The following is a 14,827-nucleotide window of genomic DNA, read 5'->3' as shown; positions in this document are numbered from 1 at the left end:
TTCATCAGTTCGTGGACATTTAGGTTGTTTTTATTTTTGGGCTATAATGAATAATGTTGCTATGAACATTTGTTTGTGCTGTTTTTGTTTTTTGGTGTTTTGTTTTGTTTTGTTTTTTGAGACAGAGTCTTGTTCTGTCACCCAGACTGGAGTGCAGTGGTGTGATCTTGGCTCACTGCAAGCTCCGCCTCCCAGGTTCATGCCATTCTCCTACCTAAACCTCCCGAGTAGGTGGGACTATAGGCGCCCACCACCACACCTGGCTAATTTTTTTTTTTTTTTTTAGATGGGCTCTTGCTCTGTCACACAAACTGGAATGCAGTGCCATGATCATATCTCACTGCAGCCTCAAACTCCTGGGCTCAACAAGGCCCCTTCCCCACCATGCCCAGCCCAGAACATTTTCATTACCCAAAAAGAAACCCCATACCCATTAGAACTCCCTAATATCCTGTCGTCCCAGCTCCTGAGAACCACTAATTTACTTTCTATGGATTTGCCTATTCTGGACATTTTATATAAATGGAATTCTACAATATGTGGCCATTTATACCTGGATTCTTTTACTTAGCGTAGGTTTCTCAAGGTTCATCCATATTGAAGCCATATATCAGTACTTCGTATCTTTTGTTACTGAATAATATTTCGTCATATGGACATAGAACATTTTGTTTATCCAGAAAGGTGTTTGGGTTGTTTCCTCTTTGGGTTATTATGAATAATGCTGTTAGGAATGTTTGTTTGCAGAATTTTGTATGGGCATGTTTTCAGTTCTCTTGGGTATACAACTAGGAGTGTAACTGTTGGCTCTTAGGCTAACTCCATGTTTAACTCTTTGAGGAACTTTCAGACTGTTTTCTGAAGTTGCCGTACCATTTCACATTCCCACCAACAGTGTATAAAGGTTCTTCTTTCTCCACGTTCTCTGCAGCAGTTATTATTGTCTCTGATTGTAGCCATCCTAGTTGGGGGAGAAGTGATACCTTACTGTGGCTTCAATTTGCATTTCCTAATGACTGAATGATGTTGCATCTTTTCATAAGATGCTGCTGGTCATTTATATATCTTTGGAGAAATATCTTTTCAAGTCTTTTGGCTTTTTAAAAATTAGGTTTGTCTTTATTGTTGGGTGTTAATAACTCTTTATATTTTCTGGATAAAAGATATCATCATAATCTCTTACCTTACTGCAGTAGTTCCCAAATCTCATGTCTCACCCTGCTAAATTTATTTTTCATACAGAAGCTAGAGTAATATTTTTAAAATGTAAAGTAGATCCCACCTCTTCCTTTAAAAGACTCTCCAATAGCTTCCAGTCACACTTGGGTTAAAATCCAAATATTTTACCCTGGTTTGCAAAGTATAACATGTTGTATTTCTTGCCAGTTTCTTTGCCTGAATCTCATTTCATGCTCTCTCTTCCTCTGCTCCAGCAACACTGGCCTCTTTTCTTCCTCTTGTATACCAGGTTTATAGCTTCTTCAGGGCCTTGGCACTCATGTTCTTTCATCTGGAAACCCTACCTCAGATTTCACTTGTCTGGCTTCTTGCCATTCAGATATCATCTTAAATTTCACCTTCCCTGTTCAGTCTGGAAGTGATACCCCCTCATTCTCTGTCACTTTATCCCACTTAGATTCTCTCTGTAGCATTTGTCATTCCCTGATATAATTTTTCTTTCCTGTTTTATCTGTTTATGTCTAGTAGAATGTAAGTGCTGTGAGAGCAGAGGCCTTGTCTGTCTTGTAGTCCTTGTATCTTGTATCTGTGGCCTTTAGAACAGTGCCTGGTTCAGAGTAAACTTGGTTCAGAATAAGTTGATATTTTGCCAAATGTTGAACATTAACAAGGTTTAACTCTTTTTTTTTTTTTTTTTTGAGACAGAGTCTCGCTCTGTCGCCCAGGCTGGAGTGCAGTGGCCGGATCTCAGCTCACTGCAAGCTCCGCCTCCCGGGTTTACGCCATTCTCCTGCCTCAGCCTCCCGAGTAGCTGGGACTACAGGCGCCCGCCACCTCGCCCGGCTAGTTTTTTTTTGTATTTTTTAGTAGAGACGGGGTTTCACAGTGTTAGCCAGGATGGTCTCGATCTCCTGACCTCGTGATCCGCCCGTCTCGGCCTCCCAAAGTGCTGGGATTACAGGCTTGAGCCACCGCGCCCGGCCAACAAGGTTTAACTCTGATAATGAGATAACCATTTTTATATATAAAGTTTTTTTGTAGATTATTTCCTTATGACTAAGACATATCATTATCAGGTGAAAAAGTATAAACATTTTAATAGCTTTTGATACACACTGACAACTGGCTTTCCAAAATTCTTATTCCTATATGCATTGCCACCAGTACAACTTGAAAATGCCTATTTTACCATGGCTCTAGATAGTTATGGATCTTATTATTGATGTTTCTAGCAATAATTTAAAAATATGAATGCACTTATGTGTTGGAATATAGTTGATTTGAAGGTTGATAAGGATGAAAAATTAGAGTTAAATTGTACTTAAACATTCCTGTTTCAGGTACTTGATAGAACTGTTATTAAAACCTAGTAGGTTTTTCAGTAGACTTTTGACTTTTACTGAAAAGTCAGGACTTTTTTTTTTTGAGATGGAGTCTTGCTCTGTCGCCAGGCTGTAGTGCAATGCAGTGGCACAATCTCTGCCTCCTGGGTTCAAGCGATTCTCCTGCCTCAGCCTCCCAAGTAGCTGGGACTACAGGCATGCACCCCCACACCCAGCTAATTTTTGTATTTTTGGTAGAATCGGGGTTTCACCATGTTGGCCAGATGGTCTCAATCTCTTGACCTCAGGATCGCCCCCCTTGGCCTCCCAAAGTGCTGGGAATACAGGCGTGAGCCACTGCGCCTGACCTCCTTTTTTTTTTTTTTTTTTTTGAGACAGTGTCACTCTGTCATCCCGGCTGGAATGCAGTTGTATAATTTTGGCTCACTGCAACCTCCGCCTTCTAGGCTCAAGCAGTCCTCTCACCTCAGCCTTCTGAGTAGCTGGGACTATAGGCATGTGCCACACCTGGCTAATTTTTTTCTTTTTTTGAAACAGAGTTTCGCTCTTGTTGCCAAGGCTGGAGTGCAATGGCGCAATCTCACCTCACCACAACCTCCGCCTCCCAGGTTCAAGCGATTCTCCTGCATCAGCCCCCCGAGTAGCTGGGATTACAGGCATGCACCATCTTGCCTGACTAATTTTGAATTTTTAGTAGAGACCGGGTTTCTCCATGTTGGTCAGGCTGGTCTCAAACTCCTAATCTCAGGTCATCTGCCTGCCTCGGCCTCCCAGAGTGGTGGGATTACGAGTGTGAGCCACCGCACCTGCGATTTTTGTGGGTTTTTTTTGTAGAGATGGGGTTTCACCATGTTGCCCAGGCTGGTCTCGAACTCCTGAGCTCAAGTAATCCAGTAATCCACCCACCTCAGCCTCCCAAAGTGCTGGGATTACAGGCATGAGCCTCTTGACCAACAACATCCAGATGTTTCTGTTTCTTTTACCGGAGTTTGAGCAGCAGTTGTTGGGCATCACCTTTTCCAGAATATTTGCCACAAATTCTAGCTAACTAGAGAAATGATCTTTACTTTTAGAAATATTTTTTGCATATATGCATTCATTAAAGTTAATTAATTAAAATATAAACATATGAACCTCAGTTCAGCAGTGTTAGGAAATTCCACTTTCCTGAGCCTGCATTTTTGTCTCTTGGGAATTTTTATCGTTTAAAAAAATAAGCCAGCTGGGCACAGTGGCTTAGGCCTGTATTCCCAGTGCTTTGGGAGGCCGAGGTGAGGTGATTGATTGCTTGAGGCCAGGAGTTGGAGACTTGCCTGGGCAACATGGTAAGAGCCTGTGTCTGCAAGCATTTTTTAAAAAAATTAGCTAGGCACGGTGGCATGCATCTGTTATCCTAGCTATTTGGGAGGCTGAGGCAGGAGGATTGCATGAGCCCAAGAGTTTAAGGCTGCAGTGAGCTATGATATACACCATTGTGTTACTGACCATGGGTTCTTCGGCTCTCAATGCAATAGAAATCGTGAGGCCAAAGGAGTTTTCCCAAATAAGGCTTTATTGGACCATATGCCCAGGCATAAGGATGGCAGCACAAGAGAGAGACAGTTTTCTGGCTGGCTCCCCGGAGGGAGTTGGAAAGGCAGTTTTTAAGAGGCTACAGTGGGAAAAGAGTGACTTTATGTATGTAGAAGCAGAGAACTTTTAGCATCTGTGCAGTTTCATAACATGCTTCTTCATGCCTGGCATGTCGCATTAGCATGTTACATCTCCACCCCAGGTGTGATTTTTAGTGTTATAATGAAGCTAAGTTAAGGACTGGTCCTTCTCTGGCCTTGTGTGTATGCTGGAGATAGAGCTAACTCCCTTGAGTGAGATTTATAATGGGAGCTGCTTATTTTAGCTCCAAGGCATCATAATCAGTAGGTATGGCCCCTTGAGTAAGATTTATGGTGCATGGTCCAAATGGTTTGGTTGGGGTCTCCGCTGGCCATGGGGCCTCCCCTGCACCAGCTTGCAGTAGAGGTCCTTGGTGGGGATCGGGTAGGGGAAGGAGACACTGAGTCCTGTCCCTACTCTGTCTGAACTGCACTCCAGCCTGGGCAACAGAGAGAGATGCTATGTCTAAACAAACAAAAAGAACAAGCCACTGCTGATGGTTAGGTTTTCCAACAGCTTTAGTGTGTTTTTTTGTTGTTGTTTTGAGAAAGGGATTTTTTTCTTTACATTTTTAAAAAGTAGAATCAGGGTCTTACTCTGTCTCCCAGGCTGGAGTACAGTAGCACAGTCGTGGCTCACTGTAGCCTCAATCTCCTGGGCTCAAGTGACCTTCCCACCTCAGCCTTCTGAGTAGGTGGGACTACAGGCACAAGCCACAATGCCCAGCTGATTTTTTAAATTTTTAGTAGAGATGAGGTCTCCTTGTGTTGGCCAGGCTGGTCTTGAACTCCCGGGCTCAAGTGATCCTCCCACCCTGGCCTTTCAGAATGGTGCAATTATAGGTGGGAGCCAGCCATTCCCTGGCCCAGCTTAAGTGGTTTTCTTTTTTTTTTTTTTTGAGACAGTCTCGCTCTGTCACCCAGACTGAAGTGCAGTGATGTGATCTCAGCTCACTGCAACTCTGCCTCCTGGGTTCAAGCGATTCTCCTGCCTCAGCCTCCCAAGTAGCTGGAACTACAGGTGTGTGCCACCATGCACGGCAAATTTTTTTGTATTTTTAGTAGAGACGGGGTTTCATATGTTAGACAGGATGGTCTCAATCTCCTGACGTCATGATTTGCCCGCCTCAGCCTCCCAAAGTGTTGGGATTACAGGCATGAGTCACTGCGCTTGGCCTTGAGTGTTTTTAATATGTCATTGCCTTAAGCTAGCAATTCTTAACCTTTGTTCTACTGAAGCCACGTGGTTGAGATAGGCTCTGAGTCTAGCTCTTAACCTCTTTTTGTCTTAGAAACCTAAGCAGAATGCAGATGACTAAGAGTAATGTTGTTGAAATAACACAAAATAGGTTATAACTTTGATAATCATTAGTAACAAATCTTTCAGTACATCTTATGGTCTCTTAGGTGTAGATTAGTAATGAAGTGGGAAGCCACTGCAAGCTAGTATACATGTAGGAAAAGATAGAAAGCATTGAAGCCAGAAAAGAGAGGACATTTGGGCTAGATCTGACAAGAAAAACAAATGTTTTAGTATTAATTTTTGACTTTAATTTTTTTTTCAGTGAATACTGGTGTTTAATGGTCTCATTTTAATAAGTATGACACAAGTAGTTTAAGGTCATATATTTTATTTGATGAGAATAAGGTATAGGCCAGGCATGGTGGCTCACGCCTGTAATCCCAGCACTTTGGGAGGCCGAGGCAGGTGAATCACCTGAGGTCAGGAGTTAGAGACTAGCCTCAACATGGAGAAACCCGGTCTCTACTAAAAAAATATACAAAATTAGCTGGGCGTGGTGGTACATGCCTGTAATCCCAGCTACTCAGGAGACTGAGGCAGGAGAATTGCTTGAAACCAGGAGGCGGAGGTTGCAGTGAGCCAAGATCACACCATTGCACTCCAGCCTGGGCAACAAGAGCGAAACTTCGTCTTAAAAAAAAAGGAAGAAAAATCTTTTTTAAAATTAATTAATTAATTTTTTAAGATGGAGTTTTGCCCTGTTGCCCAGCCTGGAGTGCAATGGCGTGATCTCGGCTCACTGCAACCTCTGCCTCCTGGGTTCAAGCAATTCTCCTGCCTCAGCCTCCTGAGTAGCTGGAATTACAGGCATGCGCCACCATGCCCAGCTAGGTTTTTTTTTTTTTTTTTTTGAGAGGCAGTCTCGCTCTGTCCCCCAAGCTGGAGTGCAGCGGCGGGATCTCAGCTCACTGCAAGCTCTGCCTCCCAGGTTCACACCGTTCTCCTGCCTCAGCCTCCCAAATAGCTGGGACTACAGGTGCCCGCCACCATGCCCGGCTAATTTTTTTATGTTTTTAGTAGAGATGGGGTTTCACCGTGTTAGCCAGGATGGTCTAGATCTCCGGACCTTGTGATCCACCTGCGTCGGCCTCCCAGAGTGCTGGGATTACAGGCGTGAGCCACTGCGCCTGGCCTAGTTTTGTATTTTTAGTAGAATTGGGGTTTCTCCATGTTGGTCAGGCTGGTCTCAAACTTCGACCTCAGGTGATCCGCCCACCTTGGCCTCCCAAAGTGCAAGGATTATAAGCATGAACCACCTTGCCCGGCAATGTTTTTAAATTTTTGAAATTTAAATTTTATTTTTTAGTGACAGGGTCTCACTCTGTTGCTCAGGCTGGAGTGCAAGGGCACATTCATAGCTCACTGCAGCCTTGGCCTCCAGGGCTCAAGCAGTCCTCTCACCTCACCTTCCTGAGTAGCTGGGACTGCAGGGATATGCCACTGCACCTGGCCATTTATTTATTTATTTATTTGAGGCAGAGTCTTGCTGTGTCACCCAGACTGGAGTGCAGTGTCGTGATCTCGGCTCAGTGCAGCCTCCGCCTCCTGGGTTCAAGCGATTCTCCTGCCTCAGCCTTCCAAGTAGCTGGGATCACAGGTGCCTGCCACCACGCCTGGCTAATTGTTTGTACTTGCAGTAGAGATGGGGTTTTGCTGTGTTGGGCAGGCTGGTCTCGAACTCCTGAGCTCAGGTGATCCAACTGTCTCGGCCTCCCAAAGTGCTGGGATTACAGGCATGAGCCACTGCACCCAGCCTGAGCCACCACGCCGGCATAATTTTTAAATTTTTTATAGAGACAGGGTCTCATTATGTTGCCCAGGGTGGTGTCAAGCTCTGGGTCTCAAGTGCTCCCCCTACCTCAGCCTCCCAACGTCGTGGGATTGTAGGCATGAGCCACTGCAAGGAAACCTTAACTGCAGCCTAATAGTTGTTTTCTTTGGGATAACTTTTAAACTTTTAAGTTGATTAAAAGACTATCAACTTAATTTCTGATCGTATTTTGTTGAATAAAACAAGTAAAATGTCTTGTGAAACAAAATGCTTATTAACATCCATATAAAGCTATCTGTATATAGCTATCTATATCTATATAGCTGTTTTTTTTAACTTCCTTTATTTTCCTTACAGGGTTTCAGACAAAATCAAAAAGAAGGAAGGTGCTCACATTCCTTAAATTAAGGAGTAAGTCTGCCAACATTATGAAAGTGAATCTTACTTTTGTAAAACTTTGTGGTTTGTGGAAAACAAATGTTTTTGAACATTTAAAAAGTTGAAAGGTTAATGTAAAACAATCAATATTAAAGAATTTTGATGCCAAAACTATTAGATAAAAGGTTAATCTACATCCCTACTAGAATTCTCATGGTGTCAAAGTATCATTGCACCAAATACTTAACTGGTTGGTTGTGTGGAATAAACGTACTTTCACAATAAAGAGTTTTAGGATATGATGCCACTTTATATCACTAGTAGACAGACCAACAGACATTTTTTTTATTATGATACGAGATAATCTAGGCATACTGCACTGTACACTCTGACATATGAAGTGCTCTAGTCAAGTTTAACTGGTGTCCAGAGAGGACATGGTTTAACTGGAATTCATCAAGCCTCTGGTTCTAATTTCTCATTTGCAGGAAATGCTGGCATAGAGCAGCACTAAATGACACCACTAAAGAAACGATCAGACAGATCTGGAATGTGAAACGTTATAGAAGATAACTGGCCTCATTTCTTCAAAATACCAGTGTTGGGAAAGAAAAAAGGAAGTAGAGTGGGTAACTCTTCTAGATTAAAAGTTACATAATAACCAAATGCAATGTGAAATATTTTATTGGGCCCTATTTTGAAAAACCATCTGTAAAAGACTGGGGTGGGGGTGGGAGGCCAGCACGGTGGTGAGACAGTTGAACAAATTGGAATGTGGATTAGATTTTGAATGATACTGGATAATTATTGGTAATTTTATGAGCTGTGAGAAGGGTGTTGTAGTTTATAAAAGACTGTCTTAATTTTCATACTTCAGCATTTAGGAATGAAGTGTTAGAACGTCTTAAAATGTTTAAAATGCTTTAACAAAATGTGATGTGATGCATATGTGGCAAAATGTTACAGAATCTAACTGGTGGACATGGCTGTTCATTGTACCATTTTTTCCTATCTTCTGTATGTTTAAAAGTATATAATAAAAATATTTAATATTTTTTTTTAAATTAGCTATGTGTCTGTGATTGTATTTCTTTTTTGCGTATTATTTTGCCCTTTGGCCCATATTTTGATATGGATGCCACCACAGTGTTTTGTGTATGTGCATGTGTATTCCCACTTCATGTCACATTTTTCATGTCTTTACATATTTTTGTTTATTTTTGAGACAGAGTCTCACTCTGCTGCCCAGGCTGGAGTGCAGTGGCACAGTCTCAGCTCACTGCAACCTCTGCTACCCGGGTTCAAGCGGTTCTCGTGCCTCAGCCACGTGAGTAGTTGGGATTACAGGCATGTGGCACCACACCCCGCTCATTTTTGTATTTTTAGTAGAGATGGAGTTTCAGCACGTTGGCCACGCTGGTTTCAAACTCCTGACCTCAAGTGATCTGACCACCCCGGCCTCCCAAAATGCTGGGATTACAGGCGTGAGCCACCGCGCCTGGCCTCTCTATTTCTATACATAGCTTTTCACATATTATGTTTCTTGTTTATATATTGTTTATATCTGTATTTCCTCTTTCATTAGAGGAAAGGTACTACATCTTATTCTTCATGGTGTCTACAATATCTGGCAGTTTTTGGAAGTCGAGGATGAACTTAAGAGCATAGACTGATGGGATTGTCAAAGAAGAGAGCAAACGGAAGAGAAATGTCAGTTTTTGGATCAGTCTGTAATTCATCATGACAGGTTAGGCATTAGTTGTAATTCTTACAAATTTTGAAGAAGACTTAATAAATCCTACATTAGGTAAATAGCTTTGAAAGTTGAGTTAATCATAATGGTGTTTGACCTAGGACTTTTTAGGCCCTATTTATCTTAATATCGAATAATGAAGCGGCTTCCCCCTTAGATATAGACAGAAAACATCAAAGCCACCACACTGCCTGGCTGGACTTATCCTAGTAATAAAGTCAAAACTGAGCTAGTTCTCTGGCTTTAACTGTAACAGTTGTCCTTGTGGTTGTAAGGAATCTAGATGAAAATTACATGGTCTGTTCTACAGCCATAGCTGTACCTACATTCAGAAGACAGGCACAAGTTGCTATGTTTGAAGAGATCCTTCATTAAGGGATCAGACAGAGATTACTTTGAGACATCTAAGTTTAGCTTTTCTGCAGGGTTGCCATTAGCAGAAATAAACTACAGAGTTAACTTTTTTGTGTGTGTTTTGATACAGTCTCAACTCTCGCCCAAGCTGGAGTGTACTGGCGTGATTTCGGCTCACTGCAACCTCTGCCTCCCAGGTTCAAGCAATTCTCCTGCCTCAGCCTCCCGAACAGCTGGGACTATAGGCATGTGCCACTAAGCCTGGCTAATTTTTATATTTTTAGTAGAGATGGGGTTTCACCATGTTGGCCAGGCTGGTCTCGAACTCCTGACTTCAGGTGATCCACCCGCCTTAGCCTCCCGACGTGCTGGGATTACAAGTGTGAGCCACTACGCCTGACCCATAGTTAAGTTTTTTAAAATGTTTTTATGAACTTAAGTCTTGTGTTGTTTGAAATAATGGATTCAATTTAGACATCAGATTCCAAAAGTTACTAAGAGCAGCTGGGCACAGTGGCTCACACCTGTAATCCCAACACTTTGGGAGGCCAAGGCGGGCAGATCATCTGAGGTCAGGAGTTCCAGACCAGCCTGGCCAACATAGTAAAACCCCGTCTCTACTAAAAATACAAAAATTAGCCGGGCATGGTGGCACGTGCCTGTAGGCCCACCTCCTCGGGAGGCTGAGGCAGGAGAATTGCTTGAACCCGGGACGTGGAGGTTGTGGTGAGCCAGGATCGCGCCACTGTGCTCAATCCTGGGCTAAAGCGAGACTCTGTCTCAAAAAAAAAAGTTACTGAGAGCAACTCTGGGCCAGGCACAGTGGCTTGCATCTGTAATCCCAGCATTTTGGGAGGCCGAGATGGGCGAATCACTTGAGCCCAGGAGTTCAAGACCAGCGTAAGCAACAAAGCAAAACCCCTGACTCTACAAAAAATTAAAAAATTAGCACGGCATGGTGGTGTATACCTGTAGTCCCAGCCATGGGAGAGGGTGAGACAAAAGGATCACTTGAGTACAGGAGGCTAAGGCTGTGTAATGAGCCATGTTCACACCATTGCACTTCAGCTGGGGCAACAGACTGAGAGCCTGTCTCAAAAAAAACAAAACAAAAGCAACAAACAAAAAAATGCGCAACTCTGCTTCTGTACACTTTTTTTTTTTCTCTGCTTTTGTACACTTTTTTTTTTTTTGGTAGCAACATGATCTCACTATGTTGCCCAAGCCGGTCTCGAATTCCTGGGTTTGAGCCATTCTCCTCCCTCGGGCTCCTAAAGTGCTGGGATTACAGGCATGAATCACCATGCCCAGCCCTTCTGTACACTTTTCACAGTGTACCCTTTTGTGATTTTTAAAATGTTTGTGTGTACATTTATTGTGAATTTTTAAAAACATGTAATTAAGGCTAGACGCAGTGGCTCATACCTGTAATCCCAGCACTTTGAGAGGCCAAGGTGGGTGGATCACCTGAGGTCAGGAGTTCGAGACCAACCTGGCCAACATGGTGGAAACCCTATCTCTACTAAAAATACAAAAAAAAAAATTAGCTCAGCATGGTGGTGGACGCCTGTAATCCCAGCTACTGGAGAGGCTGAGGCATGAGAACCACTTGAACCCGGGAGGTGGAGGTTGCAGTGAGCCAAGATCACACCACTACACTCCAGCCTGGGTGACTGAGTGACTCTCTCAAAAAAAAAAAAAAAGAAGAAACTAATTAAATTGTATCATGATATATCATCATGACCCTTTTTGAACTTTTAAAATTTTTTTATCTTTAGAGGTAATTCATACAATGTTCTTTCATAGATAAGTGCTTTTCTGTCAATATATCTTAGAGAACACACCATATCAGTATTTAAAACTCTTATTCTTTTAAGCACTTACAGGATATTCTTATGGATAGATGTGTACCATGCTGAATGAATTGAGCTCTTGTGGATGAGAGTTTAATTTGTTTCTAAATAATCATTTGCTATTTAATAGTACAGTCAGCATCTTTAGGATTAAGTATCTAGAATTAGAACTACTGTGTTGGCCGGGCGCGGTGGCTCAAGCCTGTAATCCCAGCACTTTGGGAGGCCGAGACGGGCGGATCACAAGGTCAAGAGATTGAGACCATCCTGGCTAATACGGTGAAACCCCGTCTCTACTAAAGAATACAAAAAACTAGCCGGGCGACAAGGCAGGCGCCTGTAGTCCCAGCTACTTGGGAGGCGGAGGCAGGAGAATGGCGTGAACCTGGGAGGCGGAGCTTGCAGTGAGCTGAGATCCGGCCACCGCACTCCAGCCTGGGTGACAGAGCCAGACTCCGTCTCAAAAAAAAAAAAAAAAAAAGAACTACTGTGTTGAAGAGGATATTGCATTTATTTATTTATTTTTTTTTTTTTTTTTGAGATGGAGTCTTGCTCTGTTACCCAGGCTGAAGTGCAATGGCGTGATCTCAGCTCACCACAACCTCCACCTCCCGGGTTCAAGCAGTCCTCCTGTCTCAGCCTCCTGAGTGGCTAGGATTACAGGTGCACGCCACCATGCCTAGCTAATTTTTGTATTTTTTTGGTAGACACAGGGTTTCACCATGTTGGCCACACTGGTCTCGAACTCCTGACCTTGTGATCTGCTCGCCTCGGCCTCCCAAAGTCCTGGGATTACAGCCGTGAGCCACCGTGCCCGACCTACATTTAAATTTTTAATAAATGTTTGCTAAATTGTTCTCAGTAGAGGTTATATTAATTTATATTTATACCAACATGGAGAGTTTGTTTCCCACAAAATAGCCAATAATTTATCAAACCTTTGAATCTTTGTCAATTGAATAAAAATGATTATCTCATATTTATAAATTTTTATCTTATTGTGAAGTTCAGCACCTTTTCATGTGTTTAAGAACTTTCAGTTTTTTTGTTGTTTATATGGTCTTCCCGTTACCATTTTTAGGTTTTTGTTTTTATTTTCAGAATTTTTGCTTATAAAATTTTATTTACAGTCAATTCTCATTATTTGTGGAATCTGTATTTGTAAAGGTACCTACTTGCTAAAATTTATTTGTAACCTAACATCAATACTCATGGCAGTTTCATGGTTTTTCATGGACATACACAGAGGTGAAAAATTTGAGAACCTTACCCAGATATTCCTATCTGGGGTTAAACAATGTTTTTTGTTTAGCTTTCTTACTATAAAAAAGTGTCCTTTTCGAAAGCAGTTTATATAGTTCTACATTTTTCACATTTTTGTGCCTTGTGTTTGTGATTTTACTGTTCAAAGTGATTCCCAAGCATTGTGCTGAAGTGCTATATAGTATGGTATTCCGAGGCGCATGCGGGCTGTGAGGTGCCTTAGAGAATACATATGTTGGGCCGGGCGCGGTGGCTCAAGCCTGTAATCCCAGCACTTTGGGAGGCCAAGATGGGCGGATCACGAGGTCAGGAGATTGAGGCCATCCTGGCGAACATGGTGAAACCCCGTCTCTACTAAAAAAATACAAAAAATGAGCTGGGCGAGGTGGCGGGCACCTGTAGTCCCAGCTACTTGGGAGGCTGAGGCAGGAGAATGGCGTGAACCTGGGAGGCAGAGCTTGCAGTGAGCCAAGATCTGGCCACTGCACTCCAGCCTGGGCGACAGAGTGAGACTCCGTCTCCAAAAAAAAAGAGAGAATACGTATGTTAGATAACCTTTGTTTCGGCATGAGTTTGGTACTGTTGAGTGAGACTTAGATGATGATGAGTCATCAATATTTATTTATTTATTATATTTTTTGAGATGGAGTCTCGCTCTGTCGCCCAGGCTGGAGTTCTGTAGCATAATCTTGGCTCACTGCAACCTCCTCCTCCCAGGTTCAAACGATTCTCCTGCCTCAGCCTTCCCAGAAGCTGGGATTATAGGCGCCTACCACTGCACCCGGCTTGATTTTTGTAGAGGTGGGGTTTTACCATGTTGGGCAGGCTGGTCTTGAACTCCTGACCTCAAGTGATCCGCCCACCTTGGCATCCCAAAGTACTGGGATTACAGGTATGAGCCACCCTGCCAGGTCTATATTTATTAAGTAATGTGTCTTTAAACAGAAACAGATATAAAATAAGGTTATGTATTCATAAGTTGAAGAAAATGTGACCAAAGGCTTACAGGAACCTAACCCTGTATTTCTCTTAGGAACAATGGCTAAGTATTCACTAATTTGCGTGTTTGTGGCAACTTTATAGAACATAACTACCTCAAGTCATTTTATAAACGATTTACAGAAGAATAAAGGGATGGCGAAAATCAACTTTGCTACCAATTTTAATGATAATCCAAATATAGAAGACCCAATTTTTTCCATATTTTCTCAGTTTTGAATGTTTATGTATACCTAAAAGGCATTACATCCTTTGAAAGCAACTGTTCATTATGCATGAATCTGGAACATACCTACCTTATAAATACTGACTTTGGATTTCAGATGCATCTCTACCATGTTCTACCTTATTATTTTTATTCTTCATGAACTCACTTGGTCAAAATGCAATACTTTTTGTTTTTTAATTTATTTTTATTTTTTGTAGGAATAGGGTCTCACTGTGCCCAGGATGGCCTTGAACACCTGGCCTCAAGTGATCTTCCTGCCCTCCAAAGTGCTGGGGATTGCAGGGATGAGCCACCACACCTGTCCAAACTGCAATACTTTTGAAAACTTCAGGGCTTATAGTTTTGTTGAAGTGATAGATGATGGCTATATTCTTTGTTACATAACAGCAAAACATTTTTGTTTTTACATTTATAAATGCCAGTTAGAATGACTTTCAGTGGATTGGTTTTCATTTTTCACATCATCTTTACCTTCCCGTTACCTTGTATACGTATCTGTCTTCCATACTTGTCCCCTTACAAACTGTTTCAAGTAAATTCTGGTGTACAAGCATAAAAGATGAAAGAACATTGTCACATTGTCACTTGTCCTTTTAGCAATTATGCGATGATTCAGCTGTTTTAGGTACAACTAGAGGGAGAGTATCCCAGGTGAGGGAGATAACAAGTACAAAGGCCCTAAGACACAAGTGAATTGTTGGGGAACAACAAGGAGTTAATCGTGGCTGGAGTGGAAGTAAAGAGGAGAGA

At 42.4% G+C, this 14,827-nt stretch overlaps 1 protein-coding gene across 1 annotated transcript in view; it reads left to right on the top strand.

Moving 5' to 3' along the window:
• Positions 1–8,693, top strand: part of LOC117065226 (survival motor neuron protein) — a 31,641-nt gene extending 22,948 nt beyond the window's left edge. The window contains exons 8-9 of the mRNA XM_033179818.1: positions 7,606–7,659; positions 8,115–8,693. Coding sequence (XP_033035709.1) covers positions 7,606–7,656 — 51 coding nt within the window. The 3' untranslated portion in view covers positions 7,657–7,659; positions 8,115–8,693. The remainder of the gene's footprint in view (positions 1–7,605; positions 7,660–8,114) is intronic.
• The last annotated feature ends 6,134 nt before the right edge of the window (positions 8,694–14,827 follow it).

The sequence above is a fragment of the Trachypithecus francoisi genome, unplaced genomic scaffold (genome assembly GCF_009764315.1).
Source record: "Trachypithecus francoisi isolate TF-2019V2 unplaced genomic scaffold, Tfra_2.0 Lachesis_group2, whole genome shotgun sequence".
Classification (NCBI taxonomy): domain Eukaryota; kingdom Metazoa; phylum Chordata; class Mammalia; order Primates; family Cercopithecidae; genus Trachypithecus; species Trachypithecus francoisi.
The sequence above is the reverse complement of the archived record's forward strand: the minus strand, read 5'-3'. Positions and strand labels throughout refer to the sequence as shown.